We start from the raw sequence: 20,355 nt of genomic DNA on the forward strand, positions 1-20,355 counted from the left end.
CTATCTACTAATGATCATTTACTTGAAAAATACATTTAATCAAATATTCATCTAGTAATGATCACACGGAAATTAATCAGGCCTTTCTCTATAGCATCCAAATGTCTAATGGTCCTCTCTGGTTAAAATAAATGTTGGAACAAACCTGACACAGCATAATCTGGTGTCAGTCCCAGAGCAAGTCAACAGAGTGTGTGTATATGTAGCCTAATTTATCCCTGCCACCTGCTGAGGTGTTTTTATGTTATGGACTTGTGACTTTTTGCTGTCTTGTCCCTCAGCTACTCTGAAATATCTGAAGTCACAGTATATTCTTCTGAAAATCTAGAATGCTTTACAAATCTATTGCTGAGTCACTTATAGAATTGTCAGAGTGCAATTTTTTCAAGATGCAAACCTCATGAGGGAAAAGAGATGCAAAATAAGGCAAAACAAGCTGCTGAAACATGCATGAAAAAGTAGAAAAAGTAGATAATATTAAACCATTACCAATCTATTTAAATTACAAATAATCTCTACCAAACTGAACTTACTGTTTGCTGCACTGAATCCATCGGTCTCCATCCTTTCCACAGTTTCCTTTTGTTGTGCCTTCTGTATTTAGCTTTTCATAACAAAATTTGTCAGATCCTGAAGACTCTGTTGATGAAGAAAAAAGAAACATGCTTTTCACTAGCAACATGACAGCTTTGAAACTTGCATAATTTATTGCAGTCGTTCTCTGCAATTTTTTTAATACAAACCATCAATTTACATACACATGTATGTGCACAGATGGTATTTTCCAGTGACTAAAAGGGAGAGCAGGCTAAACTGAAGTATCTATAAGATATGTTCAAAATTTGCTCTGAACTTCTAAAAGTAGCCTCCATGGTGTCTGCATTGTATTCTGCATATGAAATTTACCTGTGGTCTAATTTTGTTCACTTCATAACAGTTGCACATCGATTTAATCTAGTTGTTTTTCACTGTAATTTTTCCTGATCTGCATTTCAGAAGGTTTTATATAGGACATTTATGATAAGCATATGTTCTGACATCAACTCAATGTTGATTTTATTCTATTTTTCAGATGTTCACAGGAAACCAAACTTGAACACAGTGTAATTTTTACTTATTTTTAGGAGTAAAATTCTGAACTAATAGGTTTTAAACCCATAATTATTTACTGATGAGCTTATTTGTTTTTTCTAAAAATGAACCTAAAAAAAAGAAAATAGAAAAGCACAACAATTATATAGAGGAAGATAAAATAATAAGACAGAGTGGTCTCAGTGGCAGTTATGATTAGACAAAATGCACAAGAGCACACTAAATGCCAGAGCACAGGACGTCCTGGGAGTCCTACTCTGCTCAATTGTCTCCAAGTCCTTTCACAGAACATTCAGCCCCTCTCTGCTACAAGCAAAGCCCATTGCAATTGCAATTCTGTTTAACTCAACACCTCTGGACTTAAATCACACTATGCATATTTAAGGTCACATCAATGTACTAACTTTCCTGACTTGGAGAATAGTATAGGAAAGAGAGGCAAGGTGGAGCAGCTTTGGCATGAACCACTGATGGGATAATGAAACTGGAGACTGTCTTTAAAGAAAAGCCCAAAACATCTGGTTTTGAACTATAACCAAAAAATCCTCAACCCCCTCTCCCCACCAGCAGCTTTTGCTGCCCTACCCAGATCTGCAGCCACATCATCACTCCCACTGACAACACTCCCAGATGCAGAATTCCACTTGGCAATCAAGTCATTTTCCCACTGCAGTCTACTCACTCTACTGAGCAGAAAACTTTAACTTGTAGTGACAAGAACAAAAAATAAAAACATGAAAAATCCAAAGCAAAGGCAGGAATGAACTAGAAATAAAATACATTTAAGGTAGTTAAAGTCAACCTACTAGATCCCCAGATATATTTGCACTGATTATCTCTTGTCTTGCATTCACCATTATAGCAACGACCCTAAACAAAATACAACATGTTAGGAATGAGAAATGAAAACAACTTCATCTCCTTCCCCTCCCACAACAAATGTCTCATTGCCACCCTTCACATGCATGTTGGGATGTAGATTCCATGAATTTGGGTAGATGAAGTACACATTTTGGCCCAGATTCCCAAAGCCAGTTTGTGTCCAATACTCACTGACATTTAAGCAGTTGCTTTATACGTTTACATAGCTGGAAAGAACTTATTAACATGGAGTGTAATAAAATATCTATGTATAAAATGTAGAGATACCAAGTGGATTTCACTCAAAGTAGAAATTATTACAATTCATAGAGTGCATAAAACACAAGCAACATTGATGTTTAAAGGATAAAATTTATGAAGAAATATGGAACACGGGATTTTAAAAAATCAATGCCAAAACAAAACAAGAATATGTTGATTTCTATTTGCTGATGTGCAGGGATTTTAAAACACTCCATACCTGACTAGAATCACAGGCATACCCATCTTGTTTATGAAGATTTGGTGGACACTGAAAAAAATTAAGAATCTTTATTGTCATGAGTACTGTAATAATACATCAGATTATCACATATGGAATTTTCCTGTTTTTAAGAAAATCGGACACCATATATAAAGGGAGTTGAAAACATAATTAGTGCAATAATCTTCACAGCTACAAATAGAAACGAAAAAATTAACATCTTGAGCCATGAAATACAATGTTCAAGTTCAACTTCCTGCATATTCCAAGAAGAAATTAAGGAGGTGAGGCAAAATGAAAGCCAATGTGTTCAGTAAGAGGACGTTTGGTAGCTAATACTGGGGCCATGTTTGCAACACTGTCACCCCATGCATTTCAGTTCCACTACAACAGTGAGGGAGCACCTGGTCACAGCCTACCAGTCTATTGCTTACAGAGCTTCAGGGGGCTTAATGATCTTAATTGTTATGTTCTCTTGGCATTGGAAATTCTTTCGTACAAACAAATCACTGGGTCCAGAAACCTCAGACTATTAAAGTAAGGACTCACTTTAAACCGTTCTTAAGGTTTTTCCTCATCTAAAAGGGACCCGTGAAAATTTGGAAAGAGAATGCTGCTGCACTGGACTGTGTTAGCCAACACTCTGAGGGCAGCTTGAGAAAGCCCTCCTCTCTCTCATTAAGAATGCTCCATCTACAGAGCAAAAGATTTATGATAAAATATTGGCAATAGCTACTTGTCTATGTGTTGATGTCTCAGATGATAAAATAAAAGGAAGCTATTGCTAATTTATTGGCATTTATAACTACAGTCAATGTCCAAAGAGATTGTGATTTGTCCTGAATCTCATTTCTTCAAGGCTAAGAACTTGATGCAGTAGATGACTGCATCAGTTATGAAGTTCTTATACAAATAGAATAAATATATAAACATTCAATATTGAAAAGGAGTGTATGTCACCTAAAACATCAAAGTTGCTGTGAAAATGGAAAATGTACAGGATGTTGACTATTTAAAAGAAATAAAATTGAAACAACATTCTGGTTGCTGTTTATTCCTGTATTTTACATTAGCCAAATGTTTTCAGGACAAATGCGTAAGATCTGCAACTTTTAAAATTCTCATACACGTGCACACTCTTAGAAAACATAACACACTTTATACAAGTCTTACAAGGAGCAGTTTGAGGGATCTGGGGTTGTTTAGCCTGGACAAGAGGAGGTTCAGAGGGGACCTTCTCACCCTCTACCCTCTAATTCCCTGAAAGTAGGTTGTAGAGATATAGAAGTCAGCCTCTCCTGTTCAGGTAACAAATGACAGGATGAGAGGAAATGGCCTTCAGTTGTGCTGGGGAGGTTTAGGCTGGATATTAGGAAAAACTCCTTCACTAAAAGGCTTGTCAAGCATTGGAACAGGCTGCCCAGAAAATCACAGGAAAATCACCATCCCTAGAGGCATGTAAAAGACATGTAGATGTGGCATTTAGGGATGTGGTTTAGTGGTGGAGTTGGCAGTGCTGGGTTCATGGTAGCACTCAATCTAAAAGGTCTTTTCCAATCTAAATGATTCTGTGTTTCTATACTCCTTTAGTTGTAATTTTCTACAATTCTATTTTAAGCCATTTTATTTTATAAAATCTTAGTGTTATTACCTTTGAATACATTCACATTGGCAGTGTCTTCTTATTTTTTAAGTTATAGACCAGGCAAAGAATAAAGAAGGATGCCTGACACAAATATTATACACAAAACCCCAAGATTTATAAAAACCAAATAAACCTAGAGAAGCCATCTTTTGAGTCCACTTAGATTATTGTTTTCCTGAGTTTACAATAGTTCACACACCATTATTACATCATCATTTTGGGCACATGACTGTGCAGTTTGTTAATACAATTTTCCTGCTAAATGTATACCAAAAAAAGATTGCAAACAAACATCAGCAATGCAAGCAGAGAACATTTCTGTACACATACCTGTCCAGAATCCCCAGTGCAGAACTCTGCAATGTCACACTCATTCACTGCGTATCGACAGTCATAACCTCGTGGGAAAAACTAGAAAATTAAAAACATAGTTCAGCACTAAGAATACACCTACATATGCTGCACCTTTTCCTTCTACCTAAAACACACTCTGAATATAACTCTATAACAGGCTGCACATGACTGCCACAGACAACTGAAAAGAACAACTGATACATGGCAGCAACACTCACAAGACACGATGTATTACAGCACGGTCCATCACTACAATGAGCTCCATTAGAAAGAGAGCACTTCTTACAACAGTCTGCATAGCATTCCTGAAGAAAAAAATAAGCAAAAAGTTTAGTTTTCCATTTTAAACAAATTTTTTTCTTCACAATCTTTCCAACATCAAATTATTACATACCAGCAGACAAAAGATTCAGTTTAGCACTGATGATTTGAAACTATCAGCTGGAAGAAGCCTTTGCAATACTCAAATACTAAGGGGAAAACAGTGACATACAATGCTATAGCAATACAGGGATTCACACCTTCTGAGGCCTGTGCCAAACTTATGCTGCTTAGCTCAATAGTATTCAATGCAGAAAAAACCTCCAACCTAATTACAAGTGCAATTATATTTAAATACTAGAACAAGAACTCAAATCTAGAGGGCAGGTTTTTGCAAAAACATAATTGGAGTATTTCTGCAATAGAGAAGAGAACAACAGTTTACTTGTTCTGTCTGAAAACAGGCACCAGTCTCCAAAGTATCGGTAAGGAGTTTCCCACTCCAGATATGCTATCCAGGAAAGCCAAGAGGTAAGCACTTCTCCAGTGCAACTCAAAAACTGCTGGGAAACAGCTGTGCCTTGTCATTGGTGTAACAGGAGCTTTCAGAGGACACTGTCTTTGCACTCATTGTCATATTTTTTAACACAGGCTTTTAACAAAATTGTTCCCAAACAACAGGCAAAACAAATTCATTTCCACAACCTTTCCCCCCTCTCTTACCAATCACTTAATTTACCTTAATAAGTTTTATAAGAAAGACTTGTGGAGCAATCTATAACTCTACTCACCATTCGGAAACCACAATCACATTCTTCTCCTGCTTCTACATATCCATTTCCACACTCGGTGGCTTCAAAGAGCTGAAAGAAAAAAGCCCCCACCCCAAAGTAAGAATAAAACTAGTGTCAAGTGACTTCTGTATCACATTTCTGCAATGCTACACAAAAATGTGCTGTCCCAGACAATGCAGGTGCCATGCCTCAGTGAAGAAAAGGCAGCGTGGTTTTCAAATGCTGCTCATCAGAATTTTTCACACATGAAAGGCATACAGCCAAATCACAGGAATGCTGGTCCTCTTTAGGAGATACTGATCTCAGAAAAGCATAATAAATAGAGAGACAGTACAATAATATTTTAGGGGTTGACATTTGGATTTCATTCCTGTTCCATGGACTCCCAGTTTTCTGACAATTCCTTTAAGAAACCAGTCCACAATATCATTCTTGGGATTTGCTCAGGTACCCACACTTGCTCATGCAATGAGCTACTGTCTGTTCCTCTGCAATGTTTGTGCATGAGAATAATAAGTAGAAATAAATACTGCTAAAAGGAAATCCTATGTGCCTTATTAGTAAGTTATACACAAGCACATACAAAGACTACTAAACAGCTAATCCTAGAACCAGATAGATACAATGCAGATAAATTCTGTAGCTCAGGATGGTGCAGATTCTACAGTGGTTTCACACATTGTAATTTTGATTAAAGGTACTTTTCAGTCTTGTCACAGAAATAATTCTGCAAGAGGCTTGTCTGTTTTCAATATAATTCTGCTTTAAAATCATATAAGAATATCAGGAATAACCAATTTAATTAAATATTAGCAGCAGAAACACATCCACTAGAACATGGTTGAAATTAAATTAGAAGTTAACAAGCTAAAATGTGAACAGATTAATCTAAGGGTGAGAGATGTGAGTAAACCTTTCTGCATGGGCTTAGTGGAAGTAAAGCTGTGGAGAGCTAGCAAGATATGAAACACAACATAAAATACAATACAAATTATATATGAACTTGTATGGAATTCTACTTTGGTAGTTTTGGTTGGGGCAGGGGGGGAATCATAATGCCAAGTAAAAAAGAAATATAACATTTCACTTTTGTTGTATAAACCATATAGGTAATCAATAGCACCTACAATTTTGGGTGCCAGAAGCAAATCAATAGTGAAGAAATATCCATATGCACTCTTCTTCACCAGTAATGTTGACAGGATTATAAAAAGCATTTAATTTTTTTCCCTCCTCTGTAAGCTCCTGTCTCTACTACACTTTGGTGCAAACAGCAAGATCTCTTACTCTGAAACTGAAATTCATTTCTCTATCAAACAAGAAAATTACAGAACACAAGCAGGCACACGCAAATTTCCTATGGCAATCATGAACCATTTAATGTTCATCTACATGTCAGAGCATAACTCAGGATATAATTCTTTAAATGGCATCATGGTGACTGCTTAACAACTCTGTTTTACTTACCAAAGGATTAAACACACAGTTTTCTACCTTACCTCCTGACCTCCAAATAAAAGCATTCTAAACATAGTATGATTATTTTTCCCTCCCAAAGTACTTTAAAGCTGTAAAGCACTGGCACAGATAATATATAAAGATAATTCAACCATTTCCCCATAAGCCTTTTCCTGAAAATAAATCAGATTTTTATCCTGTCAAATTGAGTCAAATTGACAACTTCTTCACATTACTTTGCCTGACAACAGTCACTAAAAACTGAAGCTGTGTTTTTCCATTTCCCTATTTATTCCTTTGTGTAAGAATTCTTGCATTCTTATTCTATAAGCAAAGATTGCTACCCTGGGAAAAGATTCAAAACCACTTGAACAAGCAAAATTTTTTTTAGTTAATTGTGCAAGGTGATGGTCCACCAAAGGGTATAGCATAGTAAACAGAACAGCCTAATAGCCTCATGTGGTATTAAATTCTACAAGGACAGCAGTTTGACACTATGATTCAATAGAATATTAATGCTTTGGATTGCTCTTACTTGGCAAAAAGAGCCACATGGAATATTTTTATACTGCTCAGCTTTACAGGGATGTCAGGCTAACATTGTCTTAGAAAAAATTATGACCTTGTTAAGTTTTTAGGCAAAAAAGCAATGGCAGAAGGAAACAGCTATGAATGATAGCTTGCTAGATGTAGATTTGAAATGAAATGAAGCTAACATGAATGAAGTTGAGAACAACCAAAAGTTACTACTGTCTATATGAAATCAGCTATGGATTTCTATTTCCTAATGTGGTAACTGGCATTCTTTTGAACAACCTCAGACACAAAGTCCAAGAATTGAGGATAGGTGCAGCATACACTTCTGGATTTATTTTGCACTACTTCCAGCTTAATAAGTGGTGCATTTATACTGAATTTGTCATTATTTGAGTATGAAGAATTATGGAAATCAAGTTGCATTCCTCTCAATATTATTTTAAAATGCTAAAGGGGTTGAACAGCTAATTACAGCCTCAAGAAAATACCCACAGAGACATCTGAATAAATTTGAGAAGAGATGATGCCAGTGAAATGATTACATCTTCATTACAATGTGTAGCAGATGTCCTGAGTACCAAGTTATTTATTACCTTTGTTGGCCTGTTAAAAAGACAGGCACCGCCCCCACGAAGTAAAAATTCTTTGTATTCTGCAATGCTGCATTTGGAGAATTTCCTGGAATGGTATACCCTAAAATGGTAAAGAACCAGGTGAGTAAATGCCTTGAAACATCACCAGCAACTGGAAAGGGGCAAAGGGGTCACAACCTTTTTTAAATACTGTAAATCCCAGTTTCTTGCAACCACTGTGTGCAACAGTATAACAGCTCAGTCTTATTCTCGAATAATAAAATCAGAACAAAAGAAAAATTTTAAAACATTTTACCTTCTTTATATTTCTACTTTATGTACAGTATATAAAACTGTAGGTTTTAAACTTCTTAATAAGGTAAACCCACATTATCATAGTAGCTGCTATTCACCCTTTCTATTGCATGCATAATCCAGTATCCTCTCAGGTTTTTTTTTAACACCTACAAGATGCTACAGCAAGAAGTTTCACAGCTTAATACAAACTGGTAGAAGAACGATTTCATCCCATTTTCTTCTGTCATATTTGCTAATCTCGTTTCATGTCTCCTTAGTTCTTATACTAGAAGAAAGAGTAATTATTTTTGCATAATGTTACAGACTTCTCTCGTATTTCCTCAACTCAATCTTTTTCCCAGACTATTGAAAATGTAGTTAATTAGTAATTTCTCACTCAGAAATTGTCTGATATGTTTATTAGTCATGTTTTGAGATCTGGGAATGAGATCTATTCACACTATGAAAGATTGGGGTAACCATACCATAAGGAGGTTTGCCATTCCTCTCCTAACAGCTCACTGCCACTGAGCTATTTCCCCACTGAATTATTCCATACAGAAAAAATGTCTCCTGACACTGATGGAGTTAAGTGAAAAGGCTTTAAAGTGCAGCTAATTATTCCCTCATTTCATTAGTCAGTCCTTTATCAGCTTCTACATGACCATCCTGGTTCATGTTTCTGGCTCCTGGTTTTTGTTTACTGTTAACCTTTGTTACAGAGGAGGTTTATTCCACAGCCTCTTCTTCTGATATTTCCATGCAAGACCAATACTTTGATGAACTCACCACATGAACTATCTATTCTGATCAATGCTTTACCTTGGATTCCAGGAGCAAATTTATGGAATGGTTTTCTGCTGCACTCCCACAGTGGCTGAGAATTACAAGTCTACAGGGAAGCCACAAAGTAACTCTACTGAGGAATCAATTTCCAAATACCGCACAAAGAAACGAAGTTCCTTCTGTCTCATTTGTAACTAATTTTCTCCATGATTTTTGCAATCAAGCTTCCACAGTGAGCAAGATACTGACAGGAAGTGATTTCTAAGACTCAAACCCCTGTATTTCAGCAGTTATCCTTTTCTACTCAATTGCTTACAGTATAGAGAAAAGAATCATTGGCAGTGTGTGAGAGTGGAGGGCAATGAAATTCCTCCCATATAGATGTGCTTCCCCTTCAGACTTCACTGACCATTTATTTACCTAAGGATTGAGTTCCAACTGTTTCTGGTTTTTCGTTTATTAGCACTAAAACACATGGATAAAACTGAATGCATAAATATTTCTGCCATCATGTAAACTATGAACTCATTCCAGAGCCCTCAAGTACTGATATTTATGACATACCCTGTTTCCTCCATGATGCAACCACCCCAGGATTCAGTGCAGTCACACTCTTCTCAGACAAGACCAAAATACAACAGAAAAGGAGAGAAGTTACAAATATGCTTACAATAAAATATAAAGTACTATAAAAATGGAGCTTGACTAATTATACAAAGATTTGATGGTTGCTTGGCTGTACAAACTCTAGCCCCAAAAATGAAACCAGCCCACTTGAAGACATACTAACACCTTAATACAATACTTTCAGATTACCATATCTGCAGGTTCTTAAGGCTCAATACAAAATTTCAGGCACTACACAAAGCTAAAAATAGTTGGCAAGGTTCTTCCCTTCATGCTCTCAAAACAGGCAGCACAAGGCTGTCTGCAGTACACATAATATTGATGATTTTAAATGTTCACATTTTCTCCTCCCTAAAAATACAGAATACCCTGAAAGAGGATTGTTACTGGACAGGCCAGGCTTTTTTCCTTTAGCACAAAATTACTAACAGTAATATGTCAATCAGCCAATCAAACATTCATCCGAAAAAGTAGTTGAATGAAAATGGATTTACAGTTTACTTACAGCTACAGCATGTAAGTCAACAGTGACCAAATTCATAACATAAAAACAAAAGATCAGCACCTTATGGTTGGTAAAACAGAAGCTGCAAACTGCCCATAAAAATGATCTACCAAAGATAGATGTACTGTAGTTACTACTGGAAATCCAGAGTTTCTCCATGGAAAATATTTAGAAACCATTTATGTGGTTATTTCTACTCTCCCCAGGTCTTTCATTAATCTTTCTCTATAAAGGGCATCCAAATGAGGACACTAAGCTATCATATCAAAAACCTCTATTTTTCAGTTTAAAAATACTCTGATTTCCAAATTGTATGAACTCTGTTTTACCTGTAAAACAATTATATAGAAAATAGTTTAGCAATTGGCTAGTTTACACAATTTAAAAGCAATGCTTTACAAAACAATATTCCTAAGCATGGTTTCCTAATTCACAGATTTTTGAAGTGATTCACAATAAAGTCAACATTATTATTCACATTTTTAAAGAGGAAACAAAGAAAGCAGGTAGCCAAACTCATTACAAGATGCAAGTCAAAAACCAAACAATTTTCTTTAGCCCTGAAAAGGGGTTTGCAGCAGTTTTTGTACCAACACTCTACACATGTTCAGGTAACACAAATCTGGTCTGACTGTGAAGCAGCAAGGTAACAAGTTGAGCAAATGTCACACTAGACTGGGTGTCAACTCCTTACCATTTCTTCAATTGTAAATCAGGTATTTTTGCATTTCAAGAAGTCAGAGATTGTTCTATTGGACTGACAGATTTCATGATGATAGACAATAAGTTCTAAATTAAATTAATGGTGTTTTTACCAATATACCTTTGAATATTGGTTATGAATCTAATCTTGACACAGGACATCACTGAGGTCATGCAAAATGTCACTAAACTGGCAGCTCTTATTTTGGTAGGCTGAAATTTCACTACATATATTTCCAAAAGCAGCAATTCTTGTTCTATAGTTACAGTAATTTTGGCATTTTTCTCAAACACAATAAAGGAAGTGTTTGCATTTAGCTAAGGAAGACAAAAGACTTCGTGTACATACTCGGTTTCCTGGCAGCTGGCTCCCATTGTATTCCAAGATTCTGAGCAAGACTCTGGGCTAGTTCCTGTGCCATGGGCAAAGGGAGGCCATACTGCATTCCAAGAGAAGCACAATTATAAAAAAACAAAAACCCATTAGTTATTGTAATGAACACTACACTGGCTCTTTCTGCCTTACCACATATCTACTACTTCAATAATTCAGTGCAGTCAATCACAATTCTGTGTGCATATAAAGAAAATAAACTCAAAGTACATAACAGATAAAATATTCCTCTCCTAATCTCAGGCAACCTCTCCCCACTGGATAATCTAAAGAAAGAAGTTTATTTGATATATATGCAGTACAGTTTTGTAATAGCAGGATTTAACCCACATAAAACCAGGAGAATTTCATTATCAATTTAACACTGCACTGAGGAAAAAAATAGCAATAATAGAAAAAAAAAATCAATACACAGGGACAATTTGTTTTCTAATTTCAATGTTAAAAATGTCAGGAAGAATCACAAGACATTGGTACCTCAGAAGATCAAATATCTTACAGTGGTAAGACAAAGAGCATTCAGTGCTGTGTTTCAAATACTCCTTCTGAGATTTTTGGGTCTGAATTTCTGTTAAATATAATAAAAGGCAATTTAAGTTCTCTTTAAGAGAATAATGCAGATAGGAGAAATACTTTCTAAAAAGAAAGGCATTCTGAGCAGTAGTTTGATGATGATCAAGAAGGCTGGCTGTGAGAATCCTAACTTTTTAATATGTAAATTATATTTAAAGCCCTGGATACTGAAACATATGAACTCTTAAGATTATAATGTAGAGATTCTACTTTATTTCACTTTAGTCATGGAAAAAAAAAATTACCTCATTCACTCCTACTCCTCTGGCCACAGAGCAAACACCTCCAAAGTAACTTAAGCTGCTCCTTTTGTAATGAAATGTCACATTCCTTACAAACAAATAAAAATGAAGAAATTTTAACACGTTGACATTGGGCACCAAGAGCTTATTGAAAGAGCATACTCTCACACATACTATGACAGATTGCATGTACATTCATCTATTTCTAGCATAACAAGCAACTGCAAGTTTACAAACAGAATACCAACACTGAGAGAGGTGGTTTTATGTAAGCTTTGACACAAATACTATTTTTCTCTTCTAGAGTCAGAATCAGTCTTAACCCACAAACAAACCAAGCACAGAAAGCTTGAGTGCCAGACTCCTAAGATAATACAGTAATAACATTTCTTTAAAAAGTTCACAATATATTCCAATTTATGATTTGTCGTGAAGGAATTCTGTTCTGAAATGTACCAGTACTGAGGACTTTAAAAATTATTATCTCAATCCAAAGCAATTTAAGTTTTAAGTCCCAATGAAAAGACTGAGAAGTACATCTAAAGGGAAAGTAATTTAATACTGCTCTTTATTTATTTGTTGTTAATAAGCTCCAAATAATTTAGTTAAGTAATGTAATCTGGAAGATCTAACTTATTCAATAAAATGCCTATAAATTACTATGAATTACACCTATTTTAACTTCATAGTCATAACAATAAATCTACACAGCCTACAAACAACCTACAGCGATCCTGCATGATGTATAAATGACCTAACCTCTGAAAATTGATGGGTTTTTTTAAAATGACAGGTTACCCCATACAGGTATGTCTTTATTTTTCAGAACATTCTAACAGCCATCAGAACTTTCAGATTGCAGCTTAACTAAACGCTTACAGCCAGGGGCTTTACAACAGACAGGACTGCAGGCACTTTTGGAATGTTCTATTCACCTCTCCCCAGCTCCAAGGAGGCTCAGCTGGAGCATGCCATGTTCCACTAGCTTTGGAACATCTCCAAGCATGGGCACTCCATAGTCTCTCTCTGTGCAGCCCGTTCCAGCATCTGACCAACTTCACAGTGAAAGGGGTTTTTTGCCCTATGTTTAAATGGAACTTCTTGTATTTCAGGTTGGATTTGATACCTTTCACCATGAGAAGAGCCTGTTTGCTGGCAAACTCTTCAACAGGTGACACAAAACATGCATGGAAGTCACTAAAAGTGCGTGTCAGCAGCACTGAGCCTGTATTATGAAGAACAAAATCAGCGTTGTACTGTGATGCCAGTATTAAGAAAATATGGAGGAAATTATTCATCCCCTATTTTTATCTTCTTCTGCAGAAGATGAACTACAGGCAAAAAAACATTCACCATGGAAGACGTTAGTTACTCCATCCTTACAGTATGACATGCTGCTGGGAGACAGCTTAAGATCTTTCCCTGTGCTGCACAGGGGAGCACACATTTCCTCCTCTTTGCTTACAATGCCATGAAGGAAAATAATCCTTGCTCAAGGCTGAAGTCGTGCCTAGTGATGCAAGTGGAATTTCCTCTGAAAATCCTTTGTGTCTCAGAACAATTCATTACAGCTGTAAAGGAGACCTTCCATTAACAAATCATCACTGCAGCCACATGTGTGAATAAATTTACTAACTGGAACACTCTTGTGGCAACACATAATGCTGTCAGCTCTGCCCTCTCCTGATCATAACTGGAAAAGCAGCACATTACACACCTGATTAGCAAAGCTAAGTGTCCTTAAGAGCTCATCTAAAGACACTTCACACATGACACTGTCTCCAGGTTGCAAAGACATTCATCTATCCACATGACCATGGACACCTATTATAATACGACACCTATTAAAAAACAGGTGTTCGATTAAGCTTCCTAAGAAAGGCAGATATTGATTGATACAGAGAATACCAACCAAAAAAAAAAAAAAAAGAAGAGACAAGTAGAGAAAAGCAGCAGACAGGAGCTAACACTCTAAGCCACTGCCAAGGGTACATACGAGAGCAGGTGCACTGCATCAGCGTGCTGCTTGATGTAGTGCTGCCGGTACTTGGAGAAGTCGTGCAGCATCTGCAGAGGATCGGGGTGAATGTTAATGCGGTCTCTGTCCGTCCAGGTCTCCACAGCCACCAGCACCACCCTGGTGTTCAGCTGCTCCTTGTATATCTGAGGGCAGAGACAGGACAGGCACAGGAGTAGAACACTGGGTCAAACATGCACACTTAGCCAGTAAGAGTAAAGCGGAAGGACAAGAGGGATAAAGCAGGAGGAAAACATGGGGAAACAGTTAGCTGGCAATGCCATCATTTCCTAAAAGCTGATATTCTGATCCACTTAAATTTTATATTTTAGAAGGAAAAGAGCAACCCTTGTTGCTCTTTTTTTTTTTTTTTTGAGCCACTCCATTTGCTTTAAGATTCTCATGGTAAATAATTTTGCCACTGAGTTTTGCAGAAAACCTGTGCAAAAAATCAGCAAGGAAGAAATATAAAGGTACACTGGGTGATCTCAAAGAAAAAAAACTATCTCCAAGAGTAGCCAAAAACAATTAAAAGTTTTAATTGCAACTTTTAAAGTTGCAATTAAATAATGTCTCAGTTTTTCAATAAATCGAAATTTTAATTAATGCTTGATTTCCATTTATACAGTATGATCACTTAATTCTCACATTGCATGAGTGGAATTAAGGAAAAATATTTATTTTTCTATAAATGTTAATGTTACTGTAGCAATAGACAAGGAAACAACAATCGGGCATTAATAATAACAAAACAGTTTTAAAATATGCATTTTAACATTGTGCATACTTGATTCTGACATAAAACTACTGCTGTCTTTGGGTTCAGTTCAAAAAATGCCAAATTTTAATAACTAAGGTTATGCAGAACTTGTAGGTCTACAAAAGATGTATTCTTTATCTGCCCTGACCAGAAACCCAGTTTTGTATCAGGGCAGAGTTATCCTTATGAAAAAGTCAATGTATAATATTCAGCTTAGAAAAAAAAAAGAGAAATATAAAACCAAGAGATAGGAACCAGCTAAGCCCAGTTTTGTCCTTGGAAGGAAAAGAGTATTAGCGTGCTTGAATCTCAGTGAGACAGGCTGAGAACATACACAGAAAATGGTTTACAACATGAGCAAACCCAACGAAAATAAACTGCCTGGAATGACATAGGGGTGAATCAATAAAGACTTTATTTCTGTTTGCCTGGAGGAAAACTCTATTTCCTGAAGCAAACAGCAACAAAAAAATGGAAGAGGGGCCAGAGAACCTGAAAACCTCTGAAAGCCATTATCCTATTCCCAGCAATAAATCAGTAAGAAATACAGCCCACACCCTATGGACACAAGGGAATAACAAGGCAGAAAATCCTGCTCTTTTTCATGCTTTATTTAAAGAAAAAAAACAGTAAGATGTCATTTTGTAAGATCTCTATGAAGGGACTGAATTCTACACAAGAATGAAGCCTATGTTTCTGCACACACAGAGATAAAAATGGAAAAACCAGACATAATAGAGAAAGAAAAGGTGGATTAAATAACTTTTGTTAAAATGCAGAAGAAAGAGAAAGAAATAATTATCAGATGAGGAAAAAATAAAGATGCCACCTTTTCTTTGGGTATGTCCAATATAAATTGCAGAAATATTACAATTATTTACATTTTATATGCTCTAGTAATTTTTCAGATCATTACAGAAAAATATTCCAAAACACTTCTGGTATTTCATGTATTATAAATATATTCACCTAAATTTTGAATATACATCCAGTACACTTAATATGTAAGAACAAATACTGCACTGTTTCCTCCAAGTCAAACTGTTGACAATGTTTTGGACTGAATCATATCACACAGTTCCACTGGTATCAATAATGTCACATGGAAAAGGGACTCGGAGTCAGCATTTGGTACCCTCTGTATCCATCCCTACTAGAAAATCTACCTGTTTTCACTACATATAGGGCTCTTAAACATGTGTGATCATTATATATGTAGCAAAAAGAGGAAAAAAAAAACTCCCAAATTAATTTTACCACAAATATTACTTTTAATTTATATGCTGTATGCAAAATTGTTTTAAATTTAGCACAGATACAAGTATGGTATCTGTGTCAGTTCCACCCATGTATAACGTAGTACAGTGGCATTTTGTTTCTTTTTAAGATATACATAGAGACTTATAAAGCAGATTATTTTACTCACACTGGCTTTTTCTTCCAATAGATACATGTATCCCTTCTGAGCTATACTTGCAGTTTCAATCACTTGTAGTTAGATACAAATTTGATTAAATCTCATTCATAATTGGTGACAGATAATGAAATCACCCCTGCCAAAGACAAACTCTGAGAGTTGCAAGCTTTAAGAAAAATGCCATAGTTTCTTATACATTCACCCCAGGCTATTCTTCTGCAGAGAAACTAGAAGTGCACTTTAAAGTGTAATTGAAATTTGGTATCTGAAAATGACAACATTTTTAACACAGTGCTAAAGTAGAAGGCAGTGAATCAGTTTTCAGAAGAAATATTGATACTTACAGCATCTACAAGGTTTACCACAGACTTTGCAAAATTGTTTGTGTATGCAGTTGAAGAACGGTGCCTTTTGAACTAAAAGAAGAGAAAGTAGAACACAGTGAGAATTTAAATATTTATTACTAATTCTTTATTTTTACAGCATGAAAGTAAAATTAATATTTTAAGAAAGAGTAAGAGGAAAACTCAAAAAACCTTTCAGATCACAGCTTCTATCTCACATTCAAGAATCCCTGGAAGATAGAGGAAGCCATACATGTTAAGAAGCCCTTCCCAATTGTAAAAGGAGCATTTAGCCAGAAGAAATACTGTGTTTAGAATCAGAGTTCAAATGTTTGAGACAAAATTACAGGTAAACATGAACACAAACATGAGCTCAAAATTGAGAGGATGCTTTACCCATTAAAATTGCTTAACCTGATAAGTTACATATCAGACTGTAGTAGCCACATTCTATCACTTTAATTATAAGACATGAAGATGAAGCATTTACCACTTATCCTGTGCACAGCTCTTTGCAAAGGCCTCCTTTTCTACAACAGCACAATACTTTTGTGACATGTAGCAGTAGTTATAGGAAAAGGCAAAATGGAAGGGGGAGCACATGGTAAAAGTAAATATGTTTGAACATTAAAACAGTTAAGCTGAATATCTTAAATCCTAACTTCACTTTCTTTTTAATAGACCTAGATGAGCTGTATTACAAGTTCTGCTTCACAATGTCTGTGCATGTCATTACAATGGTTTCATGTCTTTCCTCATCCTGCCTCAAAAGCCCCTTCTCTTCCAAGTCAAATTTTTTAAAGATGCAGCTATGGTATCTGAACACGAATCAATATGACTTTCAAGAAACTGTAAATTTATAAACCAAGATTACATTACAGAGAATGATTTGCAGACAGAAAAAATAGGTCTACAAAATTTCATAGAAAACGAACGTGAAATTCCTTAGAACAGGGGGAAAAAGCCTTTTTCAAAACTTACTAATTTCAGCTACTGGTTAAAAGCAACAAGTCTCATTGCCTCACAGTGTCCCATGAAAGTGTCAGTTATTCTCTCTATGAAACACAGTACCTAAAAAGAGGCCTAGGAAGAAGAAACTCTTCTGTGAGCAATTGAGTAGCTACTCTCAGGTATGGTGCTAGTAGGTGCTAGGATGCACACTGAGAGGAGCACTATACCACGGACTGCTCCCCAGAGAACAATGACAGTGGGGAAGGGGGAAAAGGTGCCTTTGGCTTTTTGTTTTGAGCCAATCCCAAACCTTTCCAGAAGTGGAAAGGTAAAGTAATATGCTTTGAAAAATCTTCTTGGTTTTCATGAAAGAATTAAAATGCTAAAATCAACAGTAATATACATAATGTGGTTAAACACAGATTCTAAAAGAAATTAACCTAAACCAGTAAAAAACACAACAACCTAATTTAATGTGTTGAGATATCTTTATTGCTAGAGGAAAGGAAATGCTGTGAAAATACACAGTATTAACCATTTAACACAATGATCAAGGAGGTTTAAGATACTTCTTCCAACGAAGACCTTTGCTGCAGGGGAAACATGCCCTCTCCTGGTAAGCAGAAAACCTTAAAAGTCTATTTAGCGAGTTCCTGGACTGGCAAGCTATGACTCCTAACTGTGAACACTTTCCTAAGTATGTGATTTTATTCTTTGAAAAGAATTACTATCTGTTTCTAAGTCACTGATGAGTATGAAGCAAAAAATCTTGTGCTACAAGTTCTAACAAATAAAGCTTTTGAGGAGACAACAGTGTCTGCAGTAAGTGTAGTGAGCACCTTCAAGCACATCTGCAGTACAAGAGGCCAGGGGAAAGAGACAGACATAGGAATATTTTCTCTTCATAAGGAACACCAAGCATAGACAAAGTGGCCATAATTTCAGTTACGGTGCCCAATTGCTAAATAACCAACACCTGAACACTCTTAAGAGCAGTTTCCTACCAGGTGGCTTTACAAATGAAAACAGCTTAAGAAATTTCTGTCCTGCTTTTTCCACCCATTCAAATTCCCTCCACAGTGCTAAATTAACACAGATAAAATATAGGCTATGTTTGTCCAGACTACTTCTATGATTTATTAGACAGGGGAGGGGAGGGTACATTATCTGTTTATTCAGCATTGGAACAAGTATGAATTACTGCATCCTGTTCTGATATCTTCAATTTCTTGTTCTTAAACATAAACCTTTACTGTTGACAACAGAGCCCACAACTCCATAAAGCACTGGGAAACTTGCAGCAGGGTGAGAGACATGAAAAGCTCTTTACTTGCAAATAAAATAACTGAAAACTATTGTATCAGCAAAATTTGATTAAAAAAAAAATAAAGAAGTTGTGCTTACAACAAATATCACTTAGTCTGACTTTTTCCAGTCATCCCTCAAGACAAAGGGGAAAAAATTGGGCTTTCCTCCCCACATGCATGTTGGTTTCTTTAATGACAAACAATTTCTGAATCAAACAAACAACTTACCTTGCACTCCATTATCACTCCTGTTTATAAGTATCGAGTAGCCACAAAGAACAATCAGAGTTTTGTCTACATGTTTTGCTGCATTAAAATTTAGATTAGTAAAACTAAACTCAAAGTAACAAATTCTGACCTCTTTCTATATAACTTCAAAGATGGGATGTAATTTTAGAACATGTAGTATGTTTCTTCTGGACAAAAATGTTTTGTTGTTTTACTTTGTTAGTGATGGGCATATTGATTTATCCATATGATACCAAAGTGCTCCAGATTCATTTTGAATATATAATTGCCCCAGAAATTCTTAGGTAACATTAAGTTTCATTAGGTATTATGGCCTACAGTAGTACAAATGTTAATAGCTGTTGATAAATAAAATCCTGAGCCTAAAAATGGTAACAATTTATAGGCTGTACATCAGCCTACAAACTGTCACCAAAAGGAAGATTATCACTGAATTGATATACTTACCATTTTATGGTCATTTACTATCATGAGCTCCAGATACTTCATTTCTTCAAAGACACCACGAGATAACTGATGAATTAAAGAAATTCTTTGAGAAATCATGAAGATGTTCTTTTCAAAAATAACTGCAGCTGATCTTCATTATATATACAAATAAAATATCTATTGTTTAGGGTATGTAAATCACTAAACAACTGGGTGAGAAATGCAAGTAGGGTAAAGGATCGTAGTTCCAGTAACTTAAACGCTGCCTGAGAATCTGAGCCACATCACTAGGAAAGTTCAGGGTGTACTCTTTTTGCTCCAGTGCAGACACTACCACTGCTTTCCTCCTCCTTACAATATGAGCTATTCACCACAGATTTAATGAGGAAGGAAGTTACTAAAAACATAAGCACCCTCAAAAATATGGCGTGGATTGTGCAACTCAGTGAAGAAACTCAGAATAACCTCCTTTAACTCATTTATTCCCCTAACTGATACATAAGCACATGAAGATGATGAGGACTGCCCACTTAGGTTCTCCCAGTAACCCAGTTCTGGGTGTCCTCATCTGGATTTTTGATTTAATCATGCTACTTAGTGAGACAAGTGACAATAAAGTCAGATATCTATAAAGTAGCAAGAGTTCATTCAAAATTATACTTTATTCTCAAGCAGACAAAAAAACCTAAAATTCTAA

General features: G+C 35.9%; 2 protein-coding genes across 8 annotated transcripts in view; one reads left to right on the plus strand and one right to left on the minus strand.

Annotated features, from left to right (window-relative positions):
* The window catches only part of DYTN (dystrotelin), a 73,776-nt gene extending 60,196 nt beyond the window's left edge, over positions 1-13,580 (plus strand). The window contains exon 15 of the mRNA XM_066553896.1: positions 13,297-13,580. The gene's annotated coding sequence lies outside the window, so the exon portion shown is untranslated. The remainder of the gene's footprint in view (positions 1-13,296) is intronic.
* Positions 1-20,355, minus strand: part of ADAM23 (ADAM metallopeptidase domain 23) — a 65,861-nt gene that overhangs the window by 21,316 nt on the left and 24,190 nt on the right. For all 7 annotated transcript variants that reach the window (XM_066553892.1, XM_066553890.1, XM_066553893.1 and 4 more), the window contains exons 9-21: positions 19,677-19,742; positions 16,723-16,794; positions 14,181-14,347; positions 12,188-12,272; positions 11,325-11,415; positions 9,706-9,754; positions 8,080-8,179; positions 5,489-5,560; positions 4,655-4,741; positions 4,413-4,493; positions 2,435-2,485; positions 1,899-1,962; positions 534-639 (exon numbers count right to left, since the gene is read on the minus strand). In XM_066553892.1, the coding sequence (XP_066409989.1) occupies positions 534-639; positions 1,899-1,962; positions 2,435-2,485; positions 4,413-4,493; positions 4,655-4,741; positions 5,489-5,560; positions 8,080-8,179; positions 9,706-9,754; positions 11,325-11,415; positions 12,188-12,272; positions 14,181-14,347; positions 16,723-16,794; positions 19,677-19,742 (1,091 nt within the window). The remainder of the gene's footprint in view (positions 1-533; positions 640-1,898; positions 1,963-2,434; positions 2,486-4,412; positions 4,494-4,654; positions 4,742-5,488; positions 5,561-8,079; positions 8,180-9,705; positions 9,755-11,324; positions 11,416-12,187; positions 12,273-14,180; positions 14,348-16,722; positions 16,795-19,676; positions 19,743-20,355) is intronic.

Source organism: Molothrus aeneus, chromosome 7 (genome assembly GCF_037042795.1).
Source record: "Molothrus aeneus isolate 106 chromosome 7, BPBGC_Maene_1.0, whole genome shotgun sequence".
Lineage (NCBI taxonomy): Eukaryota > Metazoa > Chordata > Aves > Passeriformes > Icteridae > Molothrus > Molothrus aeneus.